Genomic DNA, 17,373 nt, shown 5'->3' with positions numbered 1-17,373 from the left:
ATACTGTATTTTTTGCTCTATAAGACTCTATAAGACTTTTGCTCTAAAAAGTAAGGGGAAATGTGTGTGCGTCTTATGGAGCGAATGCAGGCTGTGCAGCTATCCCAGAAGCCAGAAGAGAAAGAGGGATTGTTGGTCTGGTGCGTATTATAGAGCGAAAAATACGGTAATTAAAACAGTTGCTACACATATATGAAAATTATATGCCTTGGTAGGCTTGCGGAAACAAAAACAATTGCTGAAACCAATACAGAAAAGAACCCGATGAAGATCAATGGGAAGGGAGTTCCAAAGAGTAGTGCACATAATAGTAAAAATACAGTGATGCCTTGCAAGACGAAAAGAATTCGTTCCGCGAGTCTTTTCGTCTTGTGATGTTTTTCGTCTTGCGAAGCACGGTCCGTCGCAACTGCTCCTCTTCAAGCGGCTTTAAAAAAAAAGCGCAGGACGTTTTCGTCTTGCGAAGCAAGCCCATAGGGAAATTCGTCTAGCGAAGCAACGCAAAAACGGAAAACCCTTTCATCTAGCGAGTTTTTCGTCTTGTGAGGCATTCGTCTTGTGGGGCACCACTGTAACATACAAAATGCATTATTTTCGAGAAAGTTGCTTGCAAGAATGTGTATATTGGTCAAAACTGCATACGGAAACATGTTTAATAGGAGAAATCTACACTAATATGCTGATGGTGTTTCGTGAGGATATCTTTTTTTAAAAAAAAAAATCTAATTGTAGTGGAAATGCAGGTAACCAAATTTAAGAAACTTGGAAACTTGGCAAGCCAAAGCTGACAGATTTCTCTATCCTGAAATCCAAGCCATATTTCTGACAAGGTAGCTTCTGGACACACAGACAAGGGCCAGGCACCGGGTTTAACTGAATAGCCCAATGGCCATCCAGAGGTATGATGAAGCATTCCTTTTGCAAACGAAAAGCATTCCGCACAAGCACAAAGGCACATTTTGGTAAACAGAATGGTGGCAAGCCCTGCTGCACAACTAGAAATCAATACAGAGTTCTATTTTAGTGTCTGTTCTCAGTGCCTTTAGCTCCCTCTTCTGGTTTCCACTCAGCCATGTGCAGTACTTTTGCCTATGAATAAAAAGCTGAATTGCTGCTCATCTAGTGCAGCCCGAGCAACAGTTGTTGTAACCTGGCTCAGCGGAAGCCACCCTGGGATTGGAAGATTAGGCTATTAGCAAATGCATACCAGGATGCTACACACAAGCTCAAGTTTCCCAAGAGACTTCACGTGATAGATCATGTTTCTCACTGAGATTTAGCGAAGAGGCTTCCTGCTGGTTACTTGCACAGAAGCAGCTGCCCCCAATCTGATTATTCGCTATTTGAGAGTGATTCCACAGCTAATAATTTAAGGTTTCTAGGAACAGCATCTTTTAGCCGGGGTGAAGAGGAATGTTTTAAAGTTTTCCTGAATGTTAGTAAGGGTGGCAGACACATCTCACCAGGGAGGGCATTCCACAAATGGCAAACTGCCAACAAGAAGACCCCTGGCACGGATCAGTGCCAACTAGGCAGCATTCGGTGGTGGACTCCCTGCCAATCGTAGGGCCCAAGATGGTTGATATTGAGGGAGGTGCTTTTCAGTACTTGGATCCCAAGCTGTTTGCAGGTTTGCATGCTGGTACTTAAATTGGGCCAGCAACCACTGCAGTGCCTTCAAGAGTGGAGACACATGGTCCCATCGGGCTGCTCCAGTCACCAGCCTAGCAGCCACAAATTGAACAGGCAAGACAGTTCTCTCCGTTGATCATAAGGGCCAAGGTCATTCTTAACAGAGGTATGTTAGAAACATCATGATTTGGCTCCAAACCACTTCTTCTGGTGGGTGAACTTTGTTTGAATTATAGGCGATAGTCATGTCCCAGGCATCAATTACGCCAACCCTGAGACCTCGAAAAATGTATTTCATGGCAAGGTATTGGGCATAGCCATGGAAGTCGCCAAATCGCTCTGAGTCTGCATTCATTTCTCGGATATTCTCTGCTTTGACAATGACTTTCGTGTCAGGGCTTCTCAGGAGAAGGCGCTCAATGGCGCGGCGAATGTTTACAACCCTTCGCACAAAGAGATCCATGGGAAATGGTCTGAAGTGCTGGCCTATAGCGATGACGATGGCTGTGTCGCTGTCCCCTGCTACTTGGTCGATTTCCCGAGCAATGTAATTCAGATCTTTCACTGAATAGAATGACTTTGTCACGAGGGGGTATCCGTGTTTTTTCCACTGGATGAATGTGTTCCTCTCCAGGTCCAAAGCCACATGTGTCTTGAAGACTGGAACGCTTTGGTGATCAAAGTACTTCAGCGCTAACAAAGAAGAGGTTGGAAAGAGGAAATGAAATACTTTAATAGGAATGTTTTGAAAACTAATAGCAAGGAAGTTGTGATGGTTCCAAGGGACAGCTTTTTTTAAAAATAATATTTTTATTAGTTTTCAATTACAATATTCCAATTATAGCCCCATTATAACAATGCCATATTATAATACAATTACTAATACCAACAATTCAGATGCCAAATTATATAATTTAGGTGCCCCCCTGTGTGCTAGAATTGATGGTTTGATGATTTACTTTATTTCTGCATTCCCAAATCTTATTAATTTCAATTACACTCCAGTCAAAATAACAATCCCTTATACAACAACTGCAATATTAATGCCTTCCATTTTTATTGACACATTAAATGATTTATAAATCAACAGGTGAATTATTCAAACTATATCCTTTTTCTTCCTGTGTGTAGCAATTATTCTGTCCATGGTGTTTCTTCCTGTCCTTGTAAAATGTTATGTCTATCTTTTCCTAGTTGTTGCTGTTTTCCATCATGCCTTGGGCGAACAACTTTTCTGCCCTACATGTCTTGATCTTCCAAGGGTCCAACAACATTCCCTCCCCAAAAATTATTCAGAGCACTTGAGCTCATTCACAATACTAGGTAGTCAGGTCCAAGACTCCATAACTTAGTGGTAGAGCACTTGTTAGCAAGCAGATGGTTCCAGATACTTTAACTGGAAATGTCAAGGATTGTATCTCATGTAAGAAGGCAGGGAAACTCCTCTTTATGAAGACTCTAACGCCGCAGAATTACGCAGCTATCTTTGTGTACCTATAGAGGGCTGCATTCCTTAAAGCCAGTGTTCTTCAATTTGGGTCATTGACTAAGTTGGCTGGGCATGATGGGAGTTGTAGTTCGACAACATCTGAGGACCTGAGGCTGAAAACCACTGCCTGAAACTACAGTCCCACATCCCACATTCTGCAAAGCAAGCTGCTTTGGAAACTTAAGAAACTGCCCATTGCAATAACAGGTCTTGGGGATCTGCTGTTCAAAGGAGGGTGTAGTCCAAAATTTCTAAACTGGGAAGGAAGGAAGGAAGGAAGGAAGGAAGGAAGGAAGGAAGGAAAACAACATTTTGGATCTCCGAAGAGTGAGAAAATCCAAAACCCAGCCAGGACGTACTTGTCACTCTCTTGGTAAGGTAATTAATCCATTGAAATGATGTTGAATCCCCCATGAGATAAATCATTTTGCTCTTCAGACTCGCACGGATCTTATCCAAAGTGCTGAAATCATGGATGGAGCAAAATTCTGGGTGCCAGGTGTTGCGCAAAACGTAGCCGCTGGGGACAGGAGAAGCCATCCCAATCCTGCACTTCTCTCTCGTCACCTTACTCGCTGAAGAAATATAACAAATGAGAGGATGAAGAAGGAAGTAGTCGCTGATACTGCCTCTGACCACACAAGACCTCTCCAGGAAGTGATTGGCTATTCAGATTCTCATCTTTGTAGGAAATCAAGTCATCCTAAGCAATAACTGAATTTTCTCCCTTCCCATGACCTCTCTCTCTTGCCCCTTTCAAACTCTCCCTCCCATCATCTTTTTTCAAATAGTCCTGTTCTTGCCACATTGCACCCCTCAGTCTTACAATACCAATTAAAAATACAGGCCCTCCCTCAATTTCGTCATTTGTTGCATTCAAGTTGTGACCAGAACCAGATAGTCTAGCTTACTTTTGCAGGGCACGACACGAATGTTCCCGAAATTCTGAGGTATCTGAATTCCAACACTGGATGTTCAAGAAAGAGAAAATACTCATTAGAGAAAAGCAGATGAGGACAAATTAGGTTTTTACACACCTTAATGGCTACTGCTGGAAACTCAACACTTGAGCCAAGCTTCCATTGGAAGGGGAGTGGGAACACCTGTTTGTAACTGTTTTGATAACCGAACTTTGGAAAAGAGATGGAAGCACAACTTCTCCCTGTTTTCAAAAGCCACTTTCAGATCCTCTAAGTATCCCTTTTTTCCAGGGACAGTACTGGATTTACAGAAGCTGTCCAGGTTTCTGATTTGATCCCAGAATGTCCCACTTTTCCTTAGGACATCCCTATTTTCATGGGAGAAATGTTGGAGGGCATGGGATTGTGCAACCCCTGAGCCAATGTTTTATTATATTTTTTAGTGTTTCATGTTTTATTATATTTTTATATGTGTTGGAAGCCACCCAGCGTGATTGGCGCAACCCAGTCAGATGGGCAGGGTATAAATAATAAAATTATTATTATTATTATTATTATGGAATAGGATGTCCCTATTTTCATTGGAGAAATATTGGAGGGTGTGCACTTAATGGTCTGTGAAGAAACCTTCCCTGGTTCTGCAAATGGATGGAACAAGGGAGATTTTCTTCCCAGCATGGCCAGCAGAGATGATAAGATATCATCACTCAGATTTTGTTTTCAAAGAACCTTTTAGAGGATCCCATAGGAGTTTTCAGTACTTCCCTAAGATAAAGCATTTGAACAGCAAACAATGTACCTGTTTAAAAGTCTCTTTTCTATGGCTGTTAAGTATGAGATGGGTCTGTTGTTGGACGAAAGCTGGACGAAAGCTTCACATGGCACATATTTTGGTTTCACACAGTAGAAGGCCTCCTGGTCTCGCTCATCTAGATACTCGCACAGTTCTGCATTTGTGGTCTTGTTAAATCCACATTCAGTGAAGACATCTAACGTTTTGTTTAAAAATTTGCCTTTGAAAACTATTTTGTCGTAGCCTTTTTTCCTTGCAGCCCACAGTGCAGAAACTCCTTCGCTGGGGTGGATGAGCAAGATGGACACTCTGACATCGCCCTCCCAAAATAAAGTGAAATTGACCAGGTACGTCCCATTCCTATAGTCTGTGATGTGCCCAGAAGCTCCAGCACTAAGACTTGAAGAGGAGATCCTCGCTCGTAAGAAGTCTCCTCCGTACTCCTTCCTCTTGCCCAAGTAGTTGTATAAATCCAGTCGAACCATCAAATACTCGCCAACACAGTAAGAGCTTTTGTAGTTTAAGATGGTGGCCTTGCTGTTCTTAGCACTTGTGGTGGTATTGATATCAATGAAAGTGATGCTGGGCATCAGGTCGTCTAGTTTTCTAAGGACAGCTTTAATTTCTTTGTCCTTTTCTGCCCATTCCATTCTAGCATGTCTCGGGGTTCCATCTTTCATTGCCCAAAGTTCACTCCTGCTGTCTGTGATTGAAGCATTTAATAGTATTAAAAAGGAAGCCACCTTATATTAGACACTTAGTGCACGTAGCCCAGTATTATGGACTGTCTGTATATTGGTGTAGATTCTGCAGGGCCTCAAGCAGATGGTTTTTCACATTAGCTGCTACGTTGTCCTTTTAATGGGAAATGTTGGGCAGTCATTCTAAGTCAAGAGTCAGCAAACTTTTTCAGCAGGGGGCCAGTCCACTGTCCCCCAGACCTTGTGGGGGGCCGGACTATTTTTTTGGGGGGGAGGGGAATGAACGAATTCCTATGCCCCACAAATAACCCAGAGATGCATTTTAAATAAAAGCACACATTCTACTAATGTAAAAACACACTGATTCCGGGACCGGATTTAGAAGGCAATTGGGCCTAATCTGGCCCCCGGGCCTTAGTTTGCCTACTTGTGTCCTAGGTCTTACTGTTCTACCACCAAGTTGCAATCCCTCCATCATCTTAAAAATGTTTTAATTTACAAGGATCTGGGAAACAGAGGTAGGGAATAAGCTGCACCACATATTTTCTTTATTGAAAATTAACATTGTTCACAATGCGTTGTGTTGATATAATGCTTGGTGTGGTTACAAAATTAACAAGAAAATGCTTACCAATACCTGCAGGAACTTCATTTTCTTTAAATTGCTTCCCAAGGCCTCCAAAGATGGTAAACTTGAGTGTGGAATTAAAAATAAATAATTTCAAGGGTGAGCACAGAGACACTGCCTCAGCTCCAATGGGTTCATTTGCAGCAAATTGGAAATGATGAAACCAAAATGTGGGTTCTTCCCTAGTTCCCCAAAATAATTTCTCATCCTGAATCACCAAACAGAGGGGTGGGGGGAGTTTATTCTCAGGCCACTGATTTCTGGAGGCAGAATCAAGCCAATACCCTCACAATTCAATGGCACTGAATGATAGATTCCCACTTTCCTCTTATAACTTGCTGAATAAATACATATATACATCTTCAGGCTGGATTTGGCTAAACTGTGAAAGCACAGGAGGGGTTGTTTCAAAGAGGTGAACTGGCACAATGTAACAAGAGATGTTTAATATGGTGATGGGCAAAAATGCCAACTTTGTTTTTTAAGAGGAGATGTCAGCTTCATGCAGTTCTGGTGTAAGTAATGGTCTGTGATACTCCATATACAAAAGCAGTATATCCCTAAATATCAGGTGGCAGGGGCAAAAGGACCGGGGAAGGGGGTCACTTTCACACACAAACACACACAGTTCCATGCATCCCAGAGGTCTCTGATTGGCCTCAACCGAAAGCTAAATATTGGATTACGTGGCAGTTGGTCTGATTTAACAAGGCAATTTATGAACGGACAGCTTACAGGTGCAGACACTGTGTGGATAAATACAAGAACACTTGGAATGAGTTTATACAAAATGTAGTAGGCTATTAACATTTTCATAAGCACTAGGACAACAACGCTATAGCAATTTATACATGAATGTATGGGGATATTGTATACTGTTTCTTCTTTTTGGGTATATTTTCACATTTATATGTATCCTTGTTGTTTTTCTCCCTCTCACTTTTCCTTCTTTCCAACACTTTATTTCTTTTAACTGAAATCACGTTGATAAAATATAAATACTAGAAAACAAACAAACAAGCAAGGCAATTGTAACATTCAGTGCATTTCCCCCAGACATCGGGTGCTGGAACACACTTCCCTCAGAAAACTCACTTCAAGCTTGTTGAGGCTGCTCAGCTGAGGTGAGGGGAGCCTTCTGCACCTTATCTGAGCAGCTGAATGAATCCCTACCTTGCATTTCTGGCTCATGTGAGCCAGAATGGTGGAGGGGGGGCTTGCCCAGCTGAGGCAGAGCTTTCACACGCCTCTACTATTAGCCAGGAGGCTGAAGAGCTTCAGCTAAGCCTTGCTGCACCTCCAACTTGCAAGGAGACCCTTTCCAGAGCTCGTAGTGGATGTCCCCTTTGGCCTCCTGGGAGGGTCTCCTCATGAATCAGAGGCACAGCAGGGCTTTGCTGAGGCTGGTCAGGTCTCTCCCTCCACTTCCTTGGCCCAACTGAGAGGTACACCGTTCTGGCTGGAAAAAAAGCCCTGGTAAAATTGCTACATTTGTTGCATACATTTAATCTCTTATTATAATGACAGTAGTTTTTGCATCACATTGCCATTCAACAGTGTGTGTGTGTGTGTGTGTGTGTGTGTGTGTGTGTGTGTGTACACAGTGGTACCTCAGGTTAAGTACTTAATTCGTTCCAGAGGTCCGTACTTAACCTGAAACTGTTCTTAACCCGAAGCACCACTTTAGCGAATGGGGCCTCCCGCTGCTGCCGCACCGCCGGAGCACAATTTCTGTTCTCATCCTGAAGGAAAGTTCTTAACCTGAAGCAATATTTCTGGGTTAACGGAGTCTGTAACCTGAAGCGTATGTAACCCGAGGTACCACTGTATATATAACCCTACCTACAAAGATTTCACTTCATGCATCTGATGAAATGGGCTTAAATCCACAGACGTTTATGCCGCAATGCATTTGCTAGATTCTTAAGGTGCTGATTTGTTTTGTTTTTTGCAGCTCCAGATTAACATGATCATACCTCTGGGAACTCTAAATTAATATTGTGGTGAAAACTCCTCTCTCTCTCTCTTATTTATTTATTTAAGTTCCAGTTGAGATGCTCACTTTATGTTTAAGGGTCACCAGGCACTAAACACATATTGGATGTAACATCAGGGAGTGACCCTCTTTTTAAAAAGGAAAAAAAACCTCTTTAAGGCACTTTATATTCCACTCTTTCGCTTTGCCAACATTTTATTTTCATAGAAAAAACTGGGTGAGGAATGATTCCTACCTTGGTCTCCATTCTGTGGAAGGTGTAGCTGAGGACAAGGACTGTTCCCAGGACAAGGGCCAATAAAGTTGGCGGCCTCAGGATCTGCACTAAAAGCATTCTGATCAGCTGTGTGAGAGGAGAGAGTTACTCTTGATTTCAACTCTTATCAGTGTAGCATATCTGAATGTTGCTTTTAGGCTGAAGGGGAATTCAAGCACTGAATAGAAATTCATGGTAAAAACCAATTTCATTTTTACATGCTTGAGTTCCCCCTGGTGAGGACACATTACTACCCTCTGCAGAACCTTTCTCCCAAAGAGGCATCAGAAGAAGAGTAAACACAGAAATAGTGCTTCGTAAATGTGTGAGAAGATGTCCAGGTAATAGCTTTATAGCTGTCTATGAGAGGAAACCTGTTCTTAAAAGCTGCTGAGGTTGCTGCCCCCTTTAATGAACATGAGATCGCCCCATACCCTCCAACATATCACACAGCAGTAAATTAATCAAGCAGAGTCTTCTTCATGAACAGAATAAAGGTTTACTGAAGAAAATAAACTTGTTCATAAACAGCGTAGTCAAAGAGCATACACAGAGTGCTCATAGCAGCTATCTTAGTCTTCACAGAGGCACAGATCTTGGTTACTGATTAACTGGAGTCCTGGAGCCACTCTGTCTGCAACAACACAACATACTGGCTGACACACACACAGACGACACTGAGGCCCACAGAGATGGCTGGTTACATTTACAGTCATACCTCGGGTTACAGACGCTTCAGGTTGCATTTTTTCAGGTTACGGTGAAGGAAGGTGAGGACAGGTGACCTCACCTAGGCCCGAAGTCACCCCCCCCCCCAAAGCAGGCTCAAAGCTTCTCAAAGCTTTTCAAAATCATTTTCTCAGCAGCTAAGCATCAAAACATTCCGCTTGCTGTAACTAAAAAGATTGCAACAAGGTAGAGAACAGAGCCCATTGTCTTCTCAGGCCTTTCTCAGAACCACATTGCAACTTGCTTTCTCTCCGGGAACCATGCCAAAGCACAAGAATGAAACAACGGGAACACTCTGAAAACCCCCTCACCCCCTTTCCTGCCAAGAGTCCACAATAGTCCCAAGACAGCTTTCTGTTCATGCTCAGAGGACTCCTGAAGGAGGAGAAAGGAGGAGGGAACTGGAAGGGGTATATATGCTTGTGCACATGATTGTGAACTCGTGCATGCTTTTTGTGACTTATCACACTTGCTCCTTCTACCAGTTCATGGATGGTAGAAATAAAAGCCTTTTCTCCGAAACTATTCCTTGAGTGTCTGTTGACTCCCACTTCCCTTTCCCAGGCGCAATATTTTTCCCACCCGAGGGCAAAGCCTCATAAGGCTACAACGGACCCACCGAAACCAGGAAGTACCGGAACGGGTTACTTCCAGGTTTCGGCGGTCGCGTATGCACAGAAGCACTAAATCGCGCATTGAGCATGCGCAGAAGCGCCGCTGCGGGCTGTGAACACTGCGGGTTGTGAACGTGCATCTCACACAGATCACGTTTGCAACCCCAGCGCCCACTGTATAGGGAGCCCAAGATGAGGCATGAGTCACAGTGGCACAGCATTTTACTGCTAACAGTTAGCTTTGAAAGATTTCGGTAGGCCTCGTAGGCCACACTGCCTTAGGCCTTGCCTGCTTCTGCTCTCAAGAACCTTTGTCTCATGACACAACACTCCTCAGATGAAAACAGCAACATTTCTCACTCGCCCCATCTGACCCTCCTAACCCCCCCAAATTTTTTGTACCCCCATTTCCTATCAGAAGAAGGTGAGTGCCACCACCACTTGACCGATGGGATACAGCACACCCTCACCAGTCCTGAGAAAAGCCCTTAATCCAGATGAGAAAGATTCCTTGTGCTCTGCTCGCCCTTTCTCCAACCCCCGGGGGCGGTTCTGCCCTCTGCCTGCCCTTCAGAGCTGGTGCGTCACATGGAGTTGGGACTCACGAGGTTGCAGCCTCTCGTTTTGCTTGCCCTCTCTGCAAGGGAGGAGAGTCAGCAGGATGCTCTCTCACAGCCACAATCCTTCATGAGCATTATCATCACCATAATTTATTACGGTCAAAAACCAGCTCGAAAAGTGTAGCAATGTGCTTAGGGAAGCCATTTTGAGAGTTAAAATGTTAAGCAAGGAAGCCATTTTGTTGATCTAGGCCACGCTCCCATATCCAGTAAATACACTCAGACACCCGCTACTCAGAGACACACAGAGATAGGCTGATAAGGATTACCAAATAAGGACATGGAAGGGTAATGTCCAACTCCTCATGCCTTAGCTCTAGGCAGAACCTAAGGTTCTAGAACACAATCTCCCAGCAAAGCAGTTCTTGTCTCTAGGCCGAATCTAGTGTATCTATCTGAGTATGTGCAATGCTGTAACTTTTGATTGAATAAAGACCTGATTCAAGAATGTATAAAGGGAAGCCTCCCCTGTTGGGAGGGGCCGAACTTTTGAACTTATTCCTCCGTGCCATTGCTTGCTGCCGGCAAGCAATTAAAACTTTATTGCTTTATTTCTCTGATTGCTGCGTGGTCATTTGACTGGCCTAACCAATTGCTACAAAAGCACAACTGGGACAGCTTTCACAAGACTAAAAGGTACATGTAAAACGGTGTACAACAACAGCTTAAAAATTAAAATCTAAGATAAGCGCATATACACATAAAAACCTAAAAAAATTGGGCTACCAGGCAAATTGGCCCTGACACCCTGGAGGTTGACTTTGCCTGTTTTCCTAGCGAACTAATTTGTTTCAGGGGGTGGTCTGCGCCTGCAAATCTGCACACAGAAACTGGTGACCATCCAGGTCGTATTGTGGAGGAGAAAATTGAGTTTAGACTTATCCGGAAGGTCAGCAAGCCTCACCAGCTGGGGGTCAATGGTATCTCTGCGTACCTTGACCTTGCTGAGTACACATTCCCGTAACTTACATTTGTGCAAGGTTTTGTTATAAGAATTTTAAGGTCCTATATGTTCATAAATGTACCAAACAAACACATACAAATATGTAAACCACATGTCTGAAACCTACAGAAAAGTCCTGAAACCATTTTCTCTTTCCCAAAATGACCTCAAATATTTCTCTGCAAGGTCTAAGGAAATGGGGAAAAACCTCCTCATTGTCTTTGAGCTCACAAATCCTGCCTTAAGGGCACATTTAAGGTGTGGATATGGTGAACCTGTGACCTGGATTTGGGAATTTGTTGTTGTTTAGTCATTTAGTCGTGTCTTCATGACTCCATGGACCAGAGCACGCCAGGCACTCCTGTCTTCCACTGCCTCCCGCAGTTTGGTCAAACTCATGCTGGTAGCTTTGAGAACACTGTCCAACCATCTTGTTCTCTGTCGTCCCCTTCTCCTTGTGCCCTCAATCTTTCCCAACATCAGGGTCTTTTCTAGGGAGTCTTCTCTTCTCATGAGGTGGCCAAAGTATTGGAGCCTCAGCTTCAGGATCTGTCCTTCCAGTGAGCACTCAGGGCTCACTGGAGGGCATTTCCTTCAGAATGGATAGGTTTGTTCTTCTTGCAGTCCATTGGACTCTCAAGAGTCTCCTCCAGCACTATAATTCAAAAGCATCAATTCTTCGGCGATCAGCCTTCTTTATGGTCCAGCTCTCACTTCCATACATCACTACTGGGAAAACCATAGCTTTAACTATACGGAGGACCTTTGTCGGCAAGGTGATGTCTCTGCTTTTTAAGACGCTGTCTAGGTTTGTCATTGCAAGATGCAGGTGTCTTTTAATTTCGTGACTGCTGTCACCATCTGCAGTGATCATGGAGCCCAAGAAAGTCAAATCTCTCACTGCCTCCATTACTTCCATTCGGGAATTAAGTAGTTATAAAAAGAAAAGAGTGGCCAAAACCCAGATAATGCAATCAGGTAACCTGCCAGACAGGAGAGAACACACTCAGCATTCTGTTTTAGATCACCCCCTGTGATATATGTATGATGTATTGGGGAAGATGGTCCTGGGCTACACCCCTTCTGTTGATGTATGTATGATATTTCTGGGCGTGGTCTGGAGTTTAAGGATGTGCAATTTCAAAAGTCTATATGAGGGCAGGCACATCTTTGTTCTGGGTTCCTCCTCTTTCCTGCTGGTGGCAAGTGAGGACTCTGTTGGAACAGTTTAATAAAGAACAGGCTTACTCGCTGCTTTGCTTCTCAATATTCTCTGGTTGGTCTCTGTTATTTTCTGCTACTGATAGAGAACCTACAAAAGGACTCTATATGGGCTCTTGGGTACCGCGTAAGGGAAAAGGAGCAGGGTGTTTTTTTCTCATAACAGTTTGCAAATACAGAGTTGATGGACACAGATCATATTCAGTAGCAGCTATGATTAAGATGATCCTCATTCGGTACCAATGCACTTTGGCCAGAGATTTTCGCAGGATGTAGAACACAATGTTTGCAGCTCCAAACAGGAGTTCATATGCACCGTGTTGCCGGCGGGGAGGTGTGTGTGTGAGAGATTGAGTAATCTGTTCTGGTCAGGCACAGCGAGGCGAGAAACTGGGTGAGAGTTTATCATTTGGGGAGAAGACCAAAATCTAGGAAACCAATCAGAAAGTGGTAGGAGGATCAAAGGCAATGAGCTGGAAGAGCAGAGAGGAGAAAGGAACTACTGGTAAGTCAGTGCAAGAGGTTAGGGGTGAAGGGAACAGTGGAGCTAGAGGAACCAAGTAAGAGAAGGAAGGACAAGGACCAGAAGAGAAATTGGACCCAGGGTTGGACCTGACACTTTGCTTGCAAGCTAGGATGATGTTCCATGTAAGAACCAATTGGTTAGCATTTGTTGCTCTTTCCTTTGTGGATACTTGTTGGGGCTTTTCATATATTAAAAACCCCCACAAAACTCAACTCCTTTGAACTTGTCTGATATAGCAGTGCTTGGTTGAGATGATGGGATCACTGCAATGGCATCCAGGACAGCAGTAGAGTAGGATCCCAGTTGAAGAGTGATTGAGGCCTCCTTATAAAATATCACATAAAAATCCCGACAGCTACATCATTTTGGAGCTATTTGGAAGCTAGATCTTAATGCTAGTCCTCTTAGAATTTCTGGTGCTCACTGCAGAAGGATCTCAGGGAAGCAGGAATGCAAGGAGAAGTGTGGACTTTTGGCTTGAAAAGGTTCCCTGCCACCACCTTTAACAAATTCCCTGTCATAAGAAGGAAGTTGGCTAAAGGGATTTGGATGTTTGGTTTTTCTTTTATTTATGCAGCAGTTTCTACCCTCTAACGCAGAAGACAGCGATAGCCATCACAGTGCCCTCCAAATGGTGTTGGACTGGAACTCCCATCACCAGCCTGTATTCAATTATGTGGGGCAGGGCTTACCTGCCCACCTCCCAATATTTTATTCAGGTTGGCACCCCTGCCAGCGGGCATGCTGGCTGGGGCCAGTGGGAACTGGAGTCTCCAAATCTGGAGGCCACCATGTTGCCTACCCCTGGCATAAACAATACCGCAACAGTTACTGTATAAAAACAGGTAACAGAACAATATAAATTACAACTGAGGTACCGTATTTTTCGCCCTATTGGATGCACCGGCCCATAGGACGCACCTAGTTTTTTGGGGGGGAAATCAAGGGAAATTTTTTTATTTCCCCCCCAGGTTTGCGCAGCCATCCCCAAGCTAGAAGAGGGAGACGGAGCGCTCCGTCTCCCTCTTCTGCCTTCAGGGACAGCTTGCCCCGCTGTCCCCCGAGTTTGTGGGGCTGGCGGGGGGAGAAGCAAGCTTGCTTCTCCCCCCCCAGCCTCCAGATCAGGTCGGGGAATAGCGGGGTGGCAGCGCTCCGCCATCCCCCTAACCCCCGAGCTCTTCTCCCCCCCCCGCCAGCCTCCAGATCAGGTCGGGGAATAGCGGGGTGGTGGCGCTCCGCCATCCCCCTATCCCCTGAGCTTGTGGGGCTGGCGGGGGAGGGGGAGAAGCAAGCTTGCTTCTCCCCCCCCCCCGCCAGCCTCCAGATCAGGTTGGGGAATAGCAGGTTGGCGGCGCTCCGCCATCCCCCTATCCCCCGAGCTTGTGGGACTGGCGGGGGGGGGGAGCAAGCTTGCTTCTCCCCCCTGCCAGCCTCCAGATCAGGTCGGGGAATAGCGGGGTGGCAGCGCTTCGCCATCCCCCTAACCCCCGAGCTCTTCTCTCTCTCTCCCCCCCCCGCCAGCCTCCAGATCAGGTCGGGGAATAGCAGGTTGGCGGCACTCTGCCATCCCCCTATCCCCCGAGCTTGTGGGACTGGCGGGGGGGGGGGAGGAGCAAGCTTGCTTCTCCCCCCCTGCCAACCTCCAGATCAGGTCGGGGAATAGCGGGGTGGGGGCACTCCACCACCCCCTATCCCCTGAGCTTGTGGGGCTGCAGGCTGCTGCCCACAAGCCTTGTGAGCCCGCGGGACATCCCTCCGGGCTTGCAAGACTTGCGGATAGCTTCCTGAAGCCTGGAGAGCGAGAAGGGTCGGTGCGCACCGACCCCTCTCGCTCTCCAGGCTTCAGCGAAAGCCTGCCTTCGCCCCATAGGACGCACACACATTTCCCCTTCATTTTTGGAGGGGAAAAAGTGCGTCCTATAGGGCGACAAATACGGTAGGCACAAGCAGATAAAATAGCATGTTTTAACACCACCAGCTACCTACCTGACCAGGCAGAAGCCTAGGATGCAACAAGAATGTCTTCACTCCCCGGAAGAAGAGCATCAGAGAAGGGAAGTCACCCAAGCCTTGTGGGACAGCCACTGCATAGGTTCTGTTTCTGAACAGCCCTACAGTCTGTGATTCTGTGCTTGAGGTAAGACACAGATAAGGTCTTCCGCCCCATACCCACCCAGATCTTAAGCATTGGGCTGGCTGGTAAACAAAGAGGCCCCTGAGTCACCCTGAACCCAAGCCATTTAGGGCTTTAGCAGAAATTAATCACCAATATTTGGAATTGTGCCCAAAAGCAAATTGGAAAGCAGTGCAGGCATTGCTGAGTCCGTGTAACCAAGGCTGTGTTGACATGGCAGTTTATTCCCTTTTCACGACTTTTCCCTGTTAATTTCCATATGACTGTATATTTAACAACAACAACAACAACAATTTTATTAATTAACTCCCCAATAAAATATTAGAGGGGGGTGAATGCCGGAAAAGTTGAGGGCCATTGCCATTCAAATGCATACCTTTCAACATTTCTCTGATGAACACAGGGACATCCTATTCCGTAATAGTAGTGGTAATAGTAATAATCAAATTTATTATTTATACCCCACCCATCTGACTGGGTTGTCCCAGCTACTCTGGGTGGCTTCCAACACATATCAAAGCATAATAAAATATCAAACATTAAAAACATTTTTGATACAAGGCTGCCTTCAGATGTCTTCAGTTGTATAGTTAACTATCTCCTTGACATCTGATGGGAGGGCGTTTCTCAGGGAAGGTGCCATTGCTGGGAAAGCCCTCTGCCTGGTTCCGTGTAACTTCATTTCTCACATTTGACTTTTCACATGATGCAAAAACCAGTTTCAGAAGTATGGGGGCATTATAGTGCAAGTTGAACCCAGAAAGCATAGGGCTAAATGGGTTTCCCACTTCTCATGTGCTTCCTAGACATGGGTCTGAGCGGTTTTCTGCTTGCCCCACTGCTTTCTCCAGGAAAAAATGGCTCTTTAGCCCTAAATCAGAACAAATGTGGACAACCCAATTGATGTTTGCTCCGATTCAGCACTGAAGAGTGGGTTTTCCCAGGGGAAAGTGGTGGGAGAAGCAGAAGTCTGGATGAGCCCATGGTCTCATTGGTATGCACCCAGTAAACCCCAATTGAGTCTAAGCCATGGTAGTCCCAGAGGCAATTTGGAAAACCCATTGCCACCCTTCCAGTTGCTAGAATTGCTTTTTATAAACTGTAACCCTTGCTTACAGAGATCTAGCAAAAATGGGTTAGCGATTCTTACCTAGCTGTTCCACAAGAGATGGGGAAGGGCTTTGGACCCAGATCCTGTCCTGGGCCACTTAATCCCTTACTCACCAATCTCATTCCCATCTGGATTCCTCCACGTCCTCGTCTCTAGCTCTGTTCCTTCTTTCTCTCATTCTTGCTTGCATTCTCCCCTCACTGATGTCGGCAACAAAAGGTGAGAAAAACTGTGCTAGTCAGACAGTATATTTCTCTTCTCCTTGTTTGGCAGTGAAGTGCCTCTCTCCTTGCTTGGCAGTGAAGTGCCTGGGGTGTGGGGTGGAGGGGAGAGTGTGTGTCGCAAATAAAGTCAACTTAAATGTGAACATTGGAATTAAGCCCACAATAGCAGTCAAACTGGATTGCCACCCACTATTCATTTTTCATCCACTTTTTTTTTTAGCATATGTGTTTGTGTATCTCAAAACAAGAGGAAGAGAAATGAATACTTGTCTGTCTAGCACAATTTTCGCCCTGCTACTCTCATCAATAGGGACGCGGGTGGCGCTGTGGGTTAAACCACAGAGCCTAGGGCTTGCTGATCAGAAGGTCGGCGGCACCGCGATGGGGTGAGCTCCTGTTGCTCGGTCCCTGCTCCTGCCAACCTAGCAGTTCGAAAGCACGTTGAAGTGCAAGTAGTTAAATAGGTACCGCTCCGGTGGGAAGGTAAACGGCGTTTCCGTGCACTGCTCTGGTTCACCAGAAGCGGCTTAGTCATGCTGGCCACATGACCCGGAAGCTGTATGATGGCTCCCTTGGCCAATAAAGCGAGATGAGTGCCGCAACCCCAGAGTCGGCCACGACTGGACCTAATGGTCCAGGGGTCCCTTTAACTTTACCTTTATTCTCATCTATACAGTCGTATCTTGGTTGTCGAATGTTACCCATTCTGGGACTCCTGAAACGGTTTGAAAACCAAGGTGCGGCTTCCAATTGACTGCAGGAGCTTCCTTCACTCAATCAGAAGCCATGGAAGGAGCGTTGGACCTTCGGCTTCTGAAAAACATTCGCAAACCAGA

General features: G+C 45.4%; 1 protein-coding gene across 6 annotated transcripts in view; it reads right to left on the bottom strand.

Annotated features, from left to right (window-relative positions):
* Positions 1-714: 714 nt before the first annotated feature.
* LOC309519458 (NXPE family member 2-like) overlaps positions 715-17,373 on the bottom strand; it is a 33,250-nt gene continuing 16,591 nt past the window's right edge. The window contains exons 2-8 of one of the 6 annotated variants that reach the window (XM_082200463.1): positions 16,427-16,621; positions 8,395-8,502; positions 6,167-6,227; positions 4,841-5,537; positions 4,033-4,088; positions 3,481-3,696; positions 715-2,325 (exon numbers count right to left, since the gene is read on the bottom strand). In XM_082200463.1, the coding sequence (XP_082056589.1) occupies positions 1,790-2,325; positions 3,481-3,696; positions 4,033-4,088; positions 4,841-5,537; positions 6,167-6,227; positions 8,395-8,502; positions 16,427-16,441 (1,689 nt within the window). In that variant the 5' untranslated portion in view covers positions 16,442-16,621 and the 3' untranslated portion in view covers positions 715-1,789. Of the gene's footprint in view, positions 2,326-3,480; positions 3,697-4,032; positions 4,089-4,840; positions 5,538-6,166; positions 7,137-8,394; positions 8,503-9,133; positions 9,154-15,054; positions 15,497-16,426; positions 16,622-17,373 lie in introns of those variants that run through there. The other 5 variants (XM_082200467.1, XM_082200464.1, XM_082200465.1 and 2 more) reach the window with 5 other exon arrangements.

This window comes from Podarcis vaucheri (assembly GCF_965113315.1).
Source record: "Podarcis vaucheri genome assembly, chromosome: 15".
Classification (NCBI taxonomy): Eukaryota; Metazoa; Chordata; class Lepidosauria; order Squamata; family Lacertidae; genus Podarcis; species Podarcis vaucheri.
Note: the sequence above shows the minus strand (reverse complement) of the source record. Positions and strands in the feature narration are given on the sequence as shown.